General features: G+C 41.3%; 1 protein-coding gene across 18 annotated transcripts in view; it reads left to right on the plus strand.

Moving 5' to 3' along the window:
- Positions 1-17,323, plus strand: part of XRN2 (5'-3' exoribonuclease 2) — a 65,684-nt gene that overhangs the window by 13,051 nt on the left and 35,310 nt on the right. For 14 of the 18 annotated variants that reach the window (XR_009596081.1, XM_060397516.1, XM_060397517.1 and 11 more), the window contains exons 2-16: positions 670-797; positions 880-991; positions 2,408-2,519; positions 4,159-4,217; positions 4,294-4,383; positions 5,161-5,233; positions 5,375-5,425; positions 5,881-6,038; positions 7,234-7,308; positions 7,400-7,533; positions 7,634-7,691; positions 7,775-7,882; positions 12,003-12,047; positions 14,000-14,131; positions 16,682-16,800. Coding sequence is in view for 17 of the 18 variants with exons in the window: in XM_060397516.1 (XP_060253499.1) it covers positions 670-797; positions 880-991; positions 2,408-2,519; positions 4,159-4,217; positions 4,294-4,383; positions 5,161-5,233; positions 5,375-5,425; positions 5,881-6,038; positions 7,234-7,308; positions 7,400-7,533; positions 7,634-7,691; positions 7,775-7,882; positions 12,003-12,047; positions 14,000-14,131; positions 16,682-16,800 (1,454 nt within the window). In the remaining variant the exon portion in view is untranslated. Of the gene's footprint in view, positions 1-669; positions 798-879; positions 992-2,407; positions 2,520-4,158; positions 4,218-4,293; positions 4,384-5,160; positions 5,234-5,374; positions 5,426-5,880; positions 6,039-7,233; positions 7,309-7,399; positions 7,534-7,633; positions 7,692-7,774; positions 7,883-12,002; positions 12,048-13,999; positions 14,132-16,681; positions 16,801-17,323 lie in introns of those variants that run through there. The other 4 variants (XM_060397518.1, XM_042229637.1, XM_060397524.1 and 1 more) reach the window with 3 other exon arrangements.

Here is a 17,323-nt window from a genome sequence, read left to right on the forward strand (position 1 = left end):
CTTTGGAAAATGAATAAGATGTCAGGAAGGAGTGTTGGTCAGGAGGGAGGAGGAGGAACAGAGGTGCTGAGAGATGGAAGGGCATCTTCTGGGAGCAGGGGAGGTGGGGTGGCCTGAGCAGCGTTGAGGCAGGACCGAGGGCTGGTAAGGGCCAGGCTTGTGGATCTGCACGTGCTGTGGTGGCACTGGAAGACGCAGGCAAGAGAAGACACAGCCTCGTTTGTACTTAAAGAAAACTGAGAGCATAGAGGGTGGGCTGGAGAAAAGAGAGCCCGGAAGTGGGGCAGTCCATCCAAAGGCCAGTCTTTTGGGTGAGAAGTGATGCCTGATGCTGGTAGCAGGAGTGAGAACATGTGGCATGGAGAAGCATCTTTCAGGTTAAGTTGAAATGGGCGGTAAGGAAGAGAATTCTGGGAAGGCTGCCTGGTCTCTCTCTTACACAGCTGAATGACTTGGGAATTTGGTTACTATCCCCCACATAGTCAAGAGTAACTTGTCGTGCTGGAAGCTTTAAGGAGTAAAAATAGCCTATCTTGTAACTTAAAGATGACTAAAAGTATTTTATTTCCAATTCAGAAATGAAGCACAGGTTCATACTGAGCCTAGGATATGTCAATTTCAGACTTGAACAGTCAAACCAAACTACTATTAATTATCACTTCCTCATAGCCAAAAGAATGCAATGGTGTAAAGATTCCTGTCGATGCCAGTAAGCCTAACCCCAATGATGTGGAGTTTGATAATCTGTATTTGGATATGAATGGAATCATCCACCCCTGTACGCATCCTGAAGACAAGTACGTAACCCATTTTTGTTGCTGATAGCACAAGTCACAGAGGAGTGCTATATGATATTACACTATTTGCTTGTCATTGTAGACCAGCACCAAAAAACGAGGATGAAATGATGGTTGCGATCTTTGAGTACATTGACAGACTCTTCAGTATTGTCAGACCAAGACGGCTTCTCTACATGGCAATAGATGGAGTGGTAAGTGCTCAATCAGTTAAAATCAGTTCCCCTGTGTTTGTTTTTGCTGTGTTCCCAGTGTCTAGAATGAAAGTCAGCTAAGTGAAGAATGATTGACGATAATGAGTTTGAGAAAGAAAGCCTCATCTTTCAGCCTCTCATTCAGCTGTGTTTTGTGAGTGTGCCTGTTTTGTGCCAGAGCCCGTGAGGTCCTGGGGGTGTTGGTGGCTGCCCTGGCTTTAAAGGGCTCACCACTGCAGGGGCAGAGGCAGGGGTAGACGGGTAAGGTGAGCTACCCAGGGCCTTCCCGAGCATCAGCAGCTCATGCAGGGCATTGGGGCATGGAGTGGGCAGTGCTACATGGCAGTGAGGCAATAGAGAGGAGCGTGCCTTTGTCCCATTTATTTATTTATTTTTGAGAAGTTAAAGAGTATTGAATGAAATAATTTTGAAAATCCAGAAAGCTTTGGGTCCGAGAAGATTAACTTTTCTATTTACTCAAGGAAAGAATCTTAGCTGCCTGAAAACTTAAGCTACAAGTAAAGTATAGTAAAAAAAAGTAAAGGGAGCAGGAGTATGTCTTTCTTAGAGCAGATTACAGTTCACGTTAGCTAAGTTTCTTGCAGAAGCCCTTTCACTGTACTCCATTGTGTTTTTCTGCTGGGTCAAGGATAAGTTATGTGCACATTTGAATGTTTATAGATATGTACCCATTCTTGTCTGTACCCCTTTTTTTTGTTGTTAAAAATAATAAATGTAGATTGTAGTGCTTGAAAGAGTTAGATTAGGTGGTCTCATTTTACAGGAAAGGGAACTGTTTAAATAGCTTAGAATATGAAATAAGCTTATGCAGACAGGAGGCTTGAGAGTCCCTTCCAAACCCAGTGCAGTGCGATTGAAGTTACATTTGGTTAGAGTGATATAAGATAAAGTGTTCTCTTTCTACCCGCTGTGCTTTATTATAGAGACAGGGTGATAATTATGGTCTTGTGAATCCCATCTGGAGCCCTTTCTTCCTTTTAGGTGTGGGCTCAGAGAAGGTATTCCTGATCCTGGCTCTGTGGCAACTACTCCCTCTTTGTGCTGAGTCTCTGAGTATAGCGAGCTTTCCATCTGGGGTGCCTGAAAGTATTACAGCCCAGTGGAACTGTCCTGGGCCCGCCCTTGAGCTGTGCGGCCTTCAGTGCTGTGGCCTCATAGGGGGTTTGTCTTTTATTGACACGTTGCTCGTTCACCTGACTGCACTGCGTTTAAGGGTTTTGGTCCAAATTTAAGCTCTCAGGTTCTACTGTATGTGGTGAAAGGATTGTTTGGACGTATTACTTAGCTTTTCCATTTGAATGTGCTATTTTTATAAGAGTAGCTGTTTCAAAATAATGTACAAATATAGTTGTAAATGTTTGAAATAGTATGTGAATATGAAATACCCATTTTCAGGCACCGCGCGCTAAAATGAACCAGCAGCGTTCAAGGAGGTTCCGAGCATCCAAAGAAGGCATGGAAGCAGCGATAGAGAAGCAGCGAGTCAGGGAAGAGATACTGGCAAAAGGTAAAGAGCATGCACCTTGGGCTTAGATGTGTTACACAAACTGTGTGGAGGGGGCAGGGCTGGTGCCTTCTTCTTACAAGTAGGTAGGGTTTTAATTAGGATCCCAGGATATCCCGGAGAAGTCTATGTTCACTGTTAAGGAAAAGTAGGTAATAGAATCGTTTATTCCTTTAATAAGCTTGTTCGTTTCTGAACTCTGTAGTAAAAGGGAAGTGAAAGTCTCTCAGTTGTGTCCAGCTCTTGTGAACCCATGGGACTATATAGTCCCTGGAATTCTCCAGGCCAGAATACTGGAGAGAGTAGCCTTTCCCTTCTCCAGGGAATCTTCCCAACCCAGGGATTGAACCCAGGTCTCCCACATTGCAGGCAGATTCTTTACCAGCTGAGCCACCAGGGAAACTTGTGGACAAAAGGAAGGAATTATGTAAGGAGAGCAAATTGTCAGCTTCTGTCAGGGCGAGTGCAGCCCTTCGCTTCAGTTTCATCTGTCTATAAACTAGAAATACATCAAGTGCTTCTTATTGCCTTTTGCTGTGGGGGCTGTTAGGAAGCTGCAGTACCGTAAGCGTTTTCCTCCCATCAGTCTTGGTGGCTTGCTTGCTGCTTCTCCGTAGCACTCAAATCTGTATGCAGAGGCCTGGGATGATGGCACCATGTTTCTAGGCTGTCCTGGGATCGTGCACACTCACTGTGCCCAGAGCTCCCTCAGTTCAAGAAGGACCCCATTGTGGGGTCGAATGGGGTCATCTTTGCAGTCCGTCTAAGGCCTGATGGGTCCAGAGGCAGGAGTTGGCTGTGACTCAGAGAGGAGGGAGACCAGGGTGCTAATCCCCTGGGACCGCTTCTCCCAAGACCCCTGTGGGTGAGGTGAGGTGAAGCTCAGTGCCTGCAGGGTGTCTCATTCTCTGTTGTGTTACCTGAGGCAAAGTGATAGACTAGGAGAGCCACCATTATTGGTTCAGGATGTTGTGTCTGGCAGGTGGAAAAAGAGGCGTAGTGTAGTCGTCTGAGGCTTGTAGTTACAGTGCATTTAATGTGTTTTAATTTGCTGGAAGTGTGCAAGTACATACATATTTTAACAGCTTGTAATTAATATTCTGATTACTGTTTGTATTTATAACAGGTTGTCTTGCTTCTAAAGATGTCTTTTTTTCTTGAAGATGTTAGAAGAAGTTTAAGAAAAGGCTTTTCAGTGATACAGAGGAAAAAATAGAATTTCTAAATCGTTCTAATGATATAAAGCTGTGATAAACTTGGCTTTTTAGTTTTCTCTTGGGCCCCTTCTTCTTAAGAACTGTTACTGGGATTAGATCCTCTACCCCGTGTGTGTGTGTGTGTGTGTGTGTGTGTGTGCGCGCGCGCGCGCGTGCTAGGTCATTAGGAAGAATGTCATTGTTTTTATATAACAATAGAGTATATTCTGTGTACCATGTGTTGTTTGACAGTCATGTTAAAGCAGCTTCATGTAATTCGAGGGGAGGAATCTTATTTTCTTCGAAAAGGGGGAACATTGTTCCTCAGGTGACAACACTTCTCTTTCTTTATATTTCAACTTTCTGTTTTTGTTGTTCTGGTCTAATATTGAGTAACTTACCTCACTGTTTATGGGGAGAACAAAGCATTGCCCCTTCTTCTCTAGGTGGCTATCTTCCTCCAGAAGAAATAAAAGAAAGATTTGACAGCAACTGTATTACACCAGTAAGTAGTCTCATACTTTGCTAGCTATTGCTAACTCTTAAATGATAGGTTAATTTATTTTTTTCTATCATTTTAGGGAACTGAGTTCATGGACAATCTTGCTAAATGCCTTCGCTATTACATAGCTGATCGTTTAAATAATGACCCTGGGTGGAAAAATTTGACAGTAAGTTTCACATTTTGGTACTTCAAAAAGATGAGGGTGACAATTTGAGTCATGTCAAAGTCATGTCCTTTGATAGGACTGATATTATTTGTCTTTTTCTCCCCCCATGAAATGCTGGTTGACTGTTAGAGGAATGAGAGGCTTCTAGGGTTATTAGAGATGGGGTGCCTTGCATGGTCCAGTGACCGGCAGCCGAATTTTCTCTCAGTGCCAATTTTGTCCTCTTACCGTCGCTGTGAAGCCATAAGATGGGACTCATGATTTAAAATACATATATATGAAAGTAATTTCTGTTGTTAGAAATCAAAATACAGCAGGATAAAAGTGATGGGGCTGCCTTTAAAGAATGGCTGTGTGCTCCTGAGTATTTAAGTAAAATTTAAGCAAAATGTTTATATAACCTTGGGTTCATAAGCCTGTTTCCCTGTTAATTAGATGTGGTACTCTGTATTTAATGGGTATCTCTTACCAATTACTCTCAGGGCTTGTGTGGCTCAGTGCTGTATACTTGAGTAGCAGCGAAGAGTAGAAACTTGTGAACTGATCTGTTTTTCTAATGGCTAAGTTTGACCCCAAAATTTCATTTTTTCTGTTTCAAGTAGTCAGTTAACTGGTGAAATAATTTTGGTGTCTAACACACACCTTATTAAGAAAAATTTCCAATTAGTAACACTATTTTAATAGAATTATCCCAGTTTATTTAAAATGTTCAGTTCTGTTGATTTTTGAACTTGAAAACTGGGAATGAACTAAAAATGTTTAAACTGTTTTTTATAGGTTATTTTATCTGATGCTAGTGCTCCTGGTGAAGGGGAACATAAAATCATGGATTATATTAGAAGACAAAGAGGTAAAATTCATATATAAATAGTTGATTATATGTTATATTAAAAAAAAAAGACAAGCCATTGTGTAGAAAATGTTTGGTAAAATGTGATATTCCTGTAGTATGAAATCTGTTTACATAAATATATATTTCCCTTTTCTCTAGCCCAGCCTAACCATGACCCAAACACTCATCACTGCTTATGTGGAGCAGATGGTAAGTTTCTTCTCCGGGATCTGAATCTCTTGGGTTAAACAGTAGCGAGTCCATGGATTGGTGTGTAGTAATGAATTATTCATGGCTGCCTGGAAATTCTAAAATGCCATGCTTATTTTATGTTTGAGAGAGAACTAGTATGGAGTTATTTAATCTGTGGTTAATATTCACCTATCTTGATTTTTTATTTTTTTTTCAACTTTTTAATATGGTCGTATATCTTTAAAATGGAAAGTTTCCAGGTGTTGACTTCTGAGTGGTAGTTACACTCTAGGCCCATGTTTCTGGAGGTCCTGTTCTTGGCCAAGTTTTAGGCTTTTCAGCTTTGCTCTCTGTGTGATCCTTTGGGCTTTTCTTTGCCTTACTATCTTGTGTTATGATATCTTGCCTTTGGTTACAGTAAGGGTCTTCTGGAAATGCTCACTGTTTGGTATTTTGTTGTTGTTGATTGATAGCTGATCTCATTATGCTTGGCCTTGCTACACATGAGCCCAACTTTACCATTATCAGAGAAGAATTCAAACCAAACAAACCCAAACCCTGTGGTCTTTGTAATCAATTTGGACATGATGTCAAGGACTGTGAAGGTTTGCCAAGAGAAAAGAAGGGAAAGGTAAGAATTTCAGGATGGTAGTAGCCTCATTTAATATTTTTCAGTTTTATTTTTGTGATCAAACATACATAACAAACTACCACTTTTTAGCCATGTTTAAATGTGCAGTTCAATGGCATTAAGTATATAAATGCCTCATTTTAAAAATAGATAAAAAGAAGACTGGTTGGTTTGATTTTTTTAAATCTACTTGCTCTGTTACCCTTCATAGAGATGTATCTTTCCAAACTCCATAAACACACATTCACAACCTTGCATGCAGTCAGATTCTTTCTCCTCCCTGCTTTCCTAGCACAGCTTATATCTACACGAGGCTGAGGTCTCATAGGTAATAATGCCCATTGTATGTGATTTGTTTGGTTATTCTTCTTAAAAGGAACTGTAAATCAAGTACATTAAACTTCTTGATACCTTTGAGTAACTCCTAGTTTCTCCCTATTATGAGTTCCCTTGGTTATATCCATTTAAACCATTTATATCCATTTTAAAGGATGTCTGTTTTAAGAAGATGGTACCTCTTTAAAAGATGTGCTGAGTGAAAACTGGTAAAAAGTATACATATTTACAGAGAAGGGTGAGGCATGTACATTAAAATGTTAATGTTGGTTGGGTGTAGGTCAGGGTTTGGCACAGTACACCTCTCCAGGTCCGACCTATGAGTTAAGAGGGTCTTTTGTTTTTAAAGGGTTGTAAAAATAAAACAAACCATGAAAGAATATGCAACAGAAACCATACATGTCTCCCTCCACAGGCTAAAATATTTAGTGTCTCGCCCTCTTAAAAACGAGTGTGTGCTCAGTCAGTGTCTCAATGTTAAAGAATCTGCCTGCCAGTGTAGACCCGCAGGAGACATGGGTTCAATCCCTGGGTCGGGAGGGTCACCTAGAGGAGGAAATGGCAATCCACTTCAGTGTTCTTGCCTGGGAAATCCCATGGACAAAGGAGCTAGTAAGCCCCATGGGGTCACAAAAGACTCAGACACGACTGTACATCTGAACACTCAGCCCCTGGTCTAGGTGTGATTGAGATTGTGGGTAATTTTTATTTTTAAAATGGTTTGGTAAATTCTGCTCTTATTTAATACTTGTAATGTTAAAATGGGTCTTCCTTTAGAAAAAGCTGTGCTATTTGTTTGAATGAAGAAAGTTCCAAGATTCAGAGTAGATATGTTGAGTCTTCACCCCCTTTCTTACAGCACGATGAACTGGCAGACAGCCTTCCTTGTGCAGAAGGAGAGTTTATCTTCCTTCGTCTCAGCATCCTCCGTGAGGTATGTGGCAGTGACCGTTGGCATCGGTGCGCTAATAATAAGCCAACTGCTATTTGATGGCTTTAATAACAGCATTCCTTTTTGGTCACAGTATTTGGAAAGAGAGCTCACCATGGCCAGCCTGCCGTTCACGTTTGACGTCGAGAGGAGCATCGATGACTGGGTCTTCATGTGCTTCTTTGTGGGAAACGACTTCCTTCCTCACCTGCCATCCTTAGAGATTAGGTGTGTGCGTGTGAGCTTGTTTCTTCAAGCTCCTGTTTTAGCCCTCTGGCCTCTCCATGCAGTCTGGTCCTAATGCTTGATGTTTGTTTCCTGGTGGCAGGGAAGGTGCCATTGACCGCTTGGTTAACATATACAAAAATGTGGTACACAAAACCGGGGTAAGTTCACTCTTGAATAATTTCAAAACAAAAGTGTTTGCTTTTGTAAGAAGGTCATTTTACATGTATTTTATCACTTACAGGGTTACCTTACAGAAAGTGGTTATGTCAATCTGCAGAGAGTACAGATGATCATGTTAGCAGTTGGTGAAGTTGAGGATAGCATTTTTAAAAAAAGAAAGGATGATGAGGTAAAGTGTTTCTCTTGCAGTAGCTCAATTGCTCCTGTCTCTCATAGGCTGTGATGATCCTGTGATTGTCCTCTTAACCTCTCTGAGTGCGCTGTTAAATCAATGTAGTGTATCAAATACCAGTGTGATCACCAGTGGTCAGTGCTCTGACGATTTTATAAAGGCTGTGATGCTTGCTGTGTGGAATTATGTATTGCGCCCTGTGTGAGTTGCTTTGTACCTTCTCTCTTTTTAATCTCAAGTAAGATATAAATCCAAATACCTGCCTAATCAATGGGCCATGAAATGAGGGTTCCAAAGCTAGAAGAATGCTGGAATTGAGCTGCTGGCTGCCGTGTTTTATAGGCACTGTGTATGCTCTGGACTTTGCAACTCTCTACTCTGGTGGCAGAATATAGGGGATCTGGGATGGATTGACTGCATTGGCTGAGGTAGAGGGTTGCAGCTGGTGTAAGAAATGTGGGCGTAAAAGAAGGAAATAAAGTCGCAGAGCATTTTGGAATTAGTTACGTGTGATAGGGTGAGTCTTAGCATGGGCAGTGGGGAGTTTGCTGGAGCCATTCACCCAGGTAGTGAGCCCTCTGGGGGTGGAGATAAGGTCGAAATGCGTTTCGTTTTGGAGGTGCTGCGATTGAGGGGTCACAGGACACCTGAGAGGAGAAGTCTGTGAAACCAGTCAGATGGATCCATGTGGAGCTCAGGTCAGAAGTCCTTCAGAAGGAGATTTGAGAACCATGAGCAGATGGGAGATCGTTCCTGTCTTGAGCAGAAACTTGACATCCCTGGGAGCTTATAAAGTGGGAAAGTGCCTCCATCAGGGGTCTCTGGGAGTGTGAAGGTTTCAGGAGAAGGTAAGGCTGGAGGAGGAAGCTCCTGGAGAGAGGCAAAGCTGTTGGTGCTGCCTGAGGTTGTCAGAGTGGGATGGATGGGCCCCTGGTCCTTAGGCTGGAGGGAGGGGCCACAGCCTGGAGGCAGAGTGGGCTGAAGGGAGGCCACCAATGGGTGAGAGGAGCAGAAAGGAAGCGGAGGAGACCCTTCAGCTTCTTAGTGCTACAGATCTTTATGAGCAGATTGCAACATAATATCGATTCATAACTTTCTGATCTCCTTAAAGATTAAGACATGTTATTGTATCTGACAAGATTTTGTGTTTTCCTCAGCTTTGCGTTACTGTAGCTAATGGCCTCTTCTTTAGAAGCATGGGTACCATTTTGTATAACAGTAGGTGGACTGTAGGCATTTTTTCAAAGCCTTTGGTACTTGGTAATCTTCACATGTAAAATTCAGACAGCAGAACTCACTCACTGTGAGGTATGACACACCCACCAGAACAGCCACTTGTAACGAGTCTTAACCGTCACGGCGGCTCCGCTTGCACTGCTGCTGTTCATGCCGAAGAAATAAACGACACACATTGTGTGTTACTGTATAAAATCGCAGGTTAGAAAGGTCTTCTCCTGTGACTTTAGCAGACTCTGCAGTGGTAAATATTGGTGGTATTTGGCATTAGACTGGGGTGTGTAGGATTTGATAGAAACCGAAGTGCTTCAGACTTGAGTAAGTCATATAGTTTCCGGCTGGCCTGGCAGAGAGGGCGTTTGACAGCTCTGGGTCTTTGTTGGTATCCGTGACTTGTTATGTTTTTTGGCATGGTTGGGCATTGTATTGGACAAATTTATGAACCCTCAGAAATTCAACATAAAAGTATCTGGGTGTATATATTTTCCAGGAACGTGTGTCCGTGGCTTTTGACAGATTTCCAAAGGAATTCATAACACAGAAAAAGATGAAATATCAGTAAGGTCCTGTCCAGGTAGATTTGATCTGCTTATGTAGCTGCCTCCCTTAACAAAGAGCAAAATAGTAGAATGGGAGTCTATCGATATTTGTTGTTAAAATTGAACAGTTAGGTCAGAAATGTCTTTTTTATTAGCTTTGATTTTTGCCTTTTATATTGCAAATGTTCATTTATTCAGCACACATTTCCTGTTTACAATGTGCCAGATAGTATTCGTATTCTGAGGGTTAGTGATACAACAAAAAAATAAAATAAAAAATAGATGGAACTTCTGAGCTCGTGGAGCTGACATTCTTCTGGGGGAGATGGATAATTAAGACAAAGCTGAAGTGTAGTATGCAGGGTGTGAGAGAGTGACACGTGCCGTGAAGGAAGTTAAAGCAGGGGACGGTGTCTGAGGAGGTCGCAGCCCAAGGAAAGGTGGCTGGAGAAGGCCTTGCTGATGTCAGGGAGTGGACCATGCAGATATTTTCAGGAAGAGCACTGCAGACGCAGGGAATCACCCACCAAAAGGCTCTGGTCTGGAACACTTATGGGATGTTGAGAAGGAGCTTGTGTGGGAGCAGAGGATGCAAAGGGAAGGGAATAAAAGAGGTCAGAAAGGTGGTGGATGTGGTAGAACCCTTTCGATCATGAGCAGGACTTCAGCTCTCAGTCTGCATCACTGAAGCATAGAAGTGACAAAGTCTGACACGAACTAGGAAACATTAGCTCGAGCTGCTGTGTGGAGGCAGAGACAGAAGCATGAAGCCCATTTAAGAGGCTCCTCTGCAGTATGCTAAGGGAGCCAGCATGGTGGCAGTGAAGGTGGTAATAGATGGTTGGATTTGGGATAGGCTTTGAAGCTAGAACCAGTGGGATCAGCTAAGGGATTAAATCCTAGGTGTGAGAGAAGGAAAGGTATCAAGCATGACTCCAAGGCACTTTTTTCTGAACAACCGAAAAATGGTCTGGTCTGAGTAGCTGTGAAGAGAAGACTGGGAGATGCAGAGATGGGGGTGGCGATTCTGTTTTGGACCTGTCAAGGTTGAGACACATCGGTGGGGGTGTTGAGTTGGGAGAGGCTCTGGTTGGAGACTCATGAGACTAGGTGATTATTGTTATGAGAGCAGAGAAGTGGGGAGGTCCAGGTGTTGGGCCCAGGGGAGCAGCAGCTTTCAGAGGGTGGAAGGAGGGCTGAGTGAAGGCAGCAGTAGGAGTGAAAGAACAGGTGAGTGTGGTGTCCTGGCAGCGAGGTGAAGAGCGTGGTTTCAGAGGGAGGAGTCATGGCCAGAAAAGAGACGGCTCGTTAACTCTGCAAGCAGAGCGTCGTTAGGGAAATTGGTGGTGTTCGGATCTTAGGAGGTTTTAAGTGGTCAGTCAGCATGTATCTGGCATTCAGCCCCTCCTGGCAGAAAGTGCTAACCTCCCATCTTGTTAAGTGTTCTCTTGGGGTGGCAGTACTGCCTTGGAGGGTGGAAGTGCCAAGAGGAGGGTGATGGTCATTATAATACCTGCTGTGGGCACTTTGCTGTTGTTTCAATGCCTGGGCACTCAGGCATGGGCATGGGAGGGATGCTTTCTGGGGAAGGACGCCTTTGAATGACTCGGTTAGTGGGAAGCAAGGTCAGCTCTAAATCCTGTCTAGTTGAAACCATGGCTAGATTTCAAAAATGAGAGAAGAATCAAGGCAGATTGGACCCTTTCCTGTGAGTTAAACTGACCCAGAATAAGCAGTGCAGACATTTGACTTTTCTTCCTTCTCTCATTGGGTCTATTTGGTGGTGGTCATTGGGGGGAGCATCTGAGTGGTAGTGTTTGCCCGGAGCCCCACTGTTCTCTTTATCACATGCCACACATGTGATAGGGTAGGGACTGTCCAGCCCTTCTTAGGTAATAGAGGCTCATTATTAAATTGTCCTCTTGAATTTTTAAAATTTTCATCTTGATTATGAACTATATTCAGCTACAACTTAAAGAATTGTTTTCTTGCTTACGTGTATCTTCTTTATACTGCCAGCCTATTCACTCCAGGGTAAAACCAAGGGTCTTTGTCATGACTCTTACATTCTTCCCTGAAATGATATTAAAAACTATCTGAAAAAAAATTAAGAGGAACCATTTAAATTGTATATAAACCCATTTTAGAATGCCCTCTAGCCATGTACAGTTCTGATAAGCAGCACTTTGAACATGCAGTCTATTGCCTAGTTTCATCATGTACCTAGGTTTCTGGGGTCTTCCTTTACAACTTTAATTGTCTCTCAAATCATTCCTGGTAATGTTTAACTCTTACATTTTTGTGTAATTATTTGACAGAATATGTGGATTTTATACTTTTAGGACAGTTTTAGAAGACGACAGAAAGAAAAAAGAAAGAGAATGAAGGTGAGTTTTAACTCATAAGACTGGCAGTGCTATAAGTTTACAATTTGGGAGGAAGGTGTTCATTACAGTAGCTTTTAATTTTTTACCCAGTAGGATCTGGTTAGAGACATGGTACCCACCCAACTGCCTTCCTGCCTGGTATTGATTTTAAAGGAGTCCTATCTAAGCTCTGTCTCGAGTCTGAAGGGAATACTTGATGGGCAGGAGGGGTAGGTGGTACTTAGTTATTTGAGTTTTTTACAATAATCAGTTATTATTATTCTTTTTTTTAAATAAAAGCAGTCAACCTTTGGTACCCCTTGAAGTCACTATGCACTGTCTTTTAACTTCGTCAGGTTAATCTTCCTGGAATAGGATGCATGCATGCTCAGTTGCATCCGATTTTTTTGCAGCTCTGTGGATTGTAACCACCAGGCTCCTCTTTCCATGGGATTTTCCAGGCAAGAGTGCTGGACTGGGTCGCCATTCCTTTCTCCAGGGGATCTTCTTGACCCAGGGATCGAACTCACATCTCTTGCTTGGCGAGTGGATTCTTTACCGCTGTGCCATCTGGGAAGCCCGCAGAATAGGATAGCTACCTGCAGTTTTGTTGTTTCTCTGCTCAGAAATCAGCAGTGACTCTTTAGTCCCCCTCAGAGTCCATTCTCAGTCTGGCTTGCAGAGTGCACTGGCGTCTGGTCGAGTTCCTGCTGCCAGCTCCTCCCTTCCTGTCGTCTCAACATCCTCTAAACAAGCCAGGCTGCCCCTGCCCCAAGCCTGGCCCCTGTTGGCTCGTCCAAAGGTTCCTCCTCCCATCTGTGCACACTTCACCTTCTCCATGGCTTCCCTTGCTGCCTGGCTGGTGCCTGGGTTGAGCAGGCCTTTCCTTTACCTCTTGTGATTCTTGTCATCCTTCCTAGATTCTAAACTCAATAGAGTTGAGGGACTGCCTTTTATTTTCAGATTTTATTGGGTTTGATCAATTTCAGGAACCTAGAAAGGAGAAGAGTAATTTATTGCTGAATTAGTTCCAAACAACTTAGATCTGGGGAGAAGCCTGTTTAGTTACTGCTTTCTATTTTCTTAATTTTTTAAATTGAGGTATAGTTGATAACTGAAGAAGGGAAAGGCTTACCCACTCTAATTTTCTGGCCTGGAGAATTCCATAGACTGTATAGTCCATGGGGTCACAAAGAGTTGGACACGACTAGGTGACTTTCACTCACTCATTCATAGTTGATATACAATATTATGTAAGTTTCAGGTGTACAGCATAATGATTCACAGTATTTAAAGGCTATAATCTATTTATAGTTGTTATAAAATGTTGGCTGTGTTCCCTGTGGTGTACAGTATATCCTTGCAGCTTATTTATTCTATCCATAATAGTCCATACTCTGTATGATTATTTTCTTTCAGTCAGTATTTGTTTTTAAAACATCTGTCAGTCATAGCTGTCATCTATTATAGCTGTTGTCATAGCTCTGATTGGCAATAAAGAGTTAAATTCTAGCAAGATGAAGAGTGAATAAAAGCTGTATTTCCTAAGTACAAATCAAACTCTTGACTTTTTTTTTAACCATTAAGGTAAAATGTTAATGTTATTTGTTATTTTTATTTGACTAGAATTATGTCTTGAACATGTAGAGAAATTGTAAGTAAATGTAGTAGAACAGCCTGAGACTTGAATAGTTCCATAGAGTGGAACTGAATGTGATGATGGCTATTCTCAAACGTCACATGTATGTACCAGAACAATGAATTATATGTACTTTTAGAGCAGAGTTGCTATCAGACTGTTTACAGGGTGAGTTACCATCATATCAAAGTGTAAACAACCCTGAATGTTAACATTTCATCTTTTACATGCTTATAGTGGGGTCTCTTTCCATTGCCCTCTTTTTTTTCCTGTCATCCAGTTGTGTTGTGGTTTCATTTTAATTTCTACATTCGTTTGTCTTCATTTATTTTAGAGAGATCAACCATCTTTCTCTCCTGGTGGAATATTAACCCCTCATGCCCTTGGTTCAAGAAGCTCACCAGGATCTCAAGTGGCCAGTAATCCAAGACAAGCAGCTTATGAAATGAGGATGCAGAATAATTTGGTAAGGGACTCACTTTTCATGTAGCGTGAAAGGGTGGTGGCTTACCAGGTGCCCCTTGTAGTTGTGTGTGAATTTGATTATATAGCCTGGAGGTGTTTTTTGTTTTACAGCTTTTCTCAATGTCTTTTGCCTTGGGATATTTTTATTTCTGTTAAATCTGCCTTTATCAGTATGAAATGATCTAAATGTGAATATGAAATATGAAAATACCTAAATGATGTGAAAGGAATGAAAATGCATGTAAATAAGATGGCTTAGTGGCTGCAGTGTTTCTGTAATGAACATGGGCCTCAGTGCTTCCAGCTCCTCCCCAAGGCATGGTGGTGATGGTGGTGGAAGCATGACGGGACATCCACATGTCTCATAGCTGGGGCAAGAGAGGAGGGAGGGTTTTGCTACCTAATTTCCCCTTTCTTCCAGTTCCAGCAGTTGTGGGCATTTTGCAGAATGGTATTCCTCAGTCTGTTAAGTACAGGTGCTCATTACTGCCTAAACTCTCGCTCTCTGATTCAGTCATGGAATAGATCCAAGTATCTATTTTAAGGTAGCTCTCACTACCGAAATTCTAGTTGGTCCCTGTTTGTAAACTCAGGAACTAAATTGATTTGCCTTGTGATATCCCTCCATGTTTGAACTTTGTAATCCAGACTGCAGGAGCAGATCATCTCAGCTGGCAAGGCTGTACTCTGCCCATTAGCTTTCTGTTGTATTGACAAAAGACCCAAGAGCCCAGGGCACATGGCAAGATAGCAAGCAGGGATGAGGGACTGGACCATGAGCTAACACAGACAAACAGCAGATGATCGAAGCTATTGCTTATTTCAGTCTAGCAGGCCTGAGAGAAAGAGAACTCTGTACAGGAAAAAAAAGATACATAACTTGTTACTATGATGAATTGAAGGAAATTGTGTAACTTTGGATATTTAAGTTTTATTATTCCTATTAGTTATCCTGTTGATGTTCAAGTTCTTTATTGTAGGGCAATCCTACATGTGGAAATTTTGCCATGTCAAGAGACTGAATTTATGTCCCTATTAATTCACAATGAGAAGTTTTAGGGACCTTAGATTTGAAATTGAAGAAACAAGGTTTTGCATCTTCCCAGGGAAGAAGCTTGCCTTACTGTTGTGGGTTTGTTTTTTTAAAATTTTTATTTATTTATTTTTTAGTATTATTTTTATTTTATGTTGGAGTATAGTTGGTTAACAGTGTGTTGGTTTCTGGTTAAATTCAGCTGTACACACATATACATGTATCTGTTCTTTTTGCTCTTTGTTTTCTTGTCTTATTACTTGCACCATTAACAGTGAGCTGCAGAGGGTCAGTGAAAGGGATTGCAGTGAGACTCTTGAGTAGGACAGAAGAAACTGATGTTTGTCATTGAAGAGCACAGTGGCTACGGTCCCCACAGAGTGGACCTGAACGTGACTGGCAGCACCGTGTTGATGATGGAGTGCTGTTTCTTAACATCAGGGAGGCGTTAGGTCTAAACTCTGTCACCTGTGACACCTGGCCATACAGTATCATGAGTAAAGTTGATATTCTACATTTTAAAACAAAGGGTTATGGTATTCTACATTTTAAAACAAACTCCATGTGAAATGTAATTTTGCTTTGTTGTAACAGACTTTCTTAGCCTATGGTTTGAACTGCCTTTATGCTCAGATTTTAGGTTCATCAAAATAGCCTCCTGAACTTCTCAATTTAAAAAGTTCAATTTACTCAAAATATCTAATAGATTTTCACTAACAAAACCTTTATTGTGAAAACCTTTTCTGCTGCATATGTTTTTGTTCACTTAAAACTAAAGTTGCAGAAGATTTTAATTTTTAGTTAAATATTAAAGTACTGTAGGGTATGCCTATCATTGAGTTAGGTACGTAGAGAACAGAACACTGAATTTAAACTGGTATCCAAGTCTTTGAAATACTAATGTATATTCTTCTGAGATGACCAGTAGATTTTTATTTGTACATTGAATTTTAAAGCATGTATATAAAATATTTAATAATTTAATAGTTACCTGGCTGAGTCTTATTACTAAACTGTTGCTTTCCAGAGTGGTTATACTGTGCTAGGTTGAACACATAACATTTAACTTCATTTTCACCTGCTTGGCTATTTTATATGTTGTTAATTTATATATTTATCTTTTCACCCCTTTACAGTTTTGCCGTTTGATTAGTAGAAAGTGACTGTGAATTTGTAAGATCAGGGAATTACCAAAGAAAGAAATATTTAAGTAATAATTTTAAAAATCTATAAAATTCAATTTTTCTTTTGAAGCAGTTTTTGTCCTAAGAACGTTCAAATTCATTTAAGCATAGGAAGCTTGGTACCATATTACTCTTTTTGGGGAGAAGTACAATAGGCCAGAATCAGTCTTTATGCTTTCTAAATATATTCACCATATCTATTTAACAGGTTTAAAAAATAACAGCTTTAAATAAGGTATTACCATGAAGCATGGTGGTAGAAGCAGTGGGATGTAGCTTCTTTTGTGAAAGGAATAATCAAATCCTTCCTCTGTAATGTCATAATTGTCTGCAGAGTCCTTCAGTCTCTCCTAATACGAGTTTCACTTCTGACGGCTCCCCATCTCCGAGAGGAGGAATTAAACGAAAAGTGGAGGACAGTGACAGTGAACCTGAGCCAGAGGATAACGTCAGGTGAGGCCATTTTTGGGTAGCACTTTGTTAGCAAATTGCTGAAATAGAGGTGGTCTAATTAATGCTATTTAGCTCAAAGAAGCAGTGCCTTCAGTTGCTTGCCTGTGATCTTTTTATCCACCAGTAATTAATGTGGAGGGTTAGGATAGTCAGTAAATTCCAGTGAGATATGTAAGCTATAGCTGTTAAACCTAAGTATCTAGATTAGTATGCGTGCAGGTTCTCATCCTCCAAGCCACTTTTCCTCTGAGACCAGGCGCTAGATAGGCTAGGCATGAGGTGCTTAGCTCTGACTATGTGTTCTGAATGTTACTGTATGGGGATTAAATTTTCAGGCTGCTTAACCCAGAAAGTTCAGTAACACTTGGATACTTGATATAGTTTGCTTTAATTTTCTCAGTTGAAAAGTTTCTTCCTCAGGATGAAATATGCAGAAATCATTTTGTTAAGAAATAGGTATATTTTTAAAAACCACAGATTTGTATATGCACAGTTCTATTTCATGACAGAGGAGTTTCCCTTT

Source organism: Ovis aries, chromosome 13 (genome assembly GCF_016772045.2).
Source record: "Ovis aries strain OAR_USU_Benz2616 breed Rambouillet chromosome 13, ARS-UI_Ramb_v3.0, whole genome shotgun sequence".
Lineage (NCBI taxonomy): Eukaryota > Metazoa > Chordata > Mammalia > Artiodactyla > Bovidae > Ovis > Ovis aries.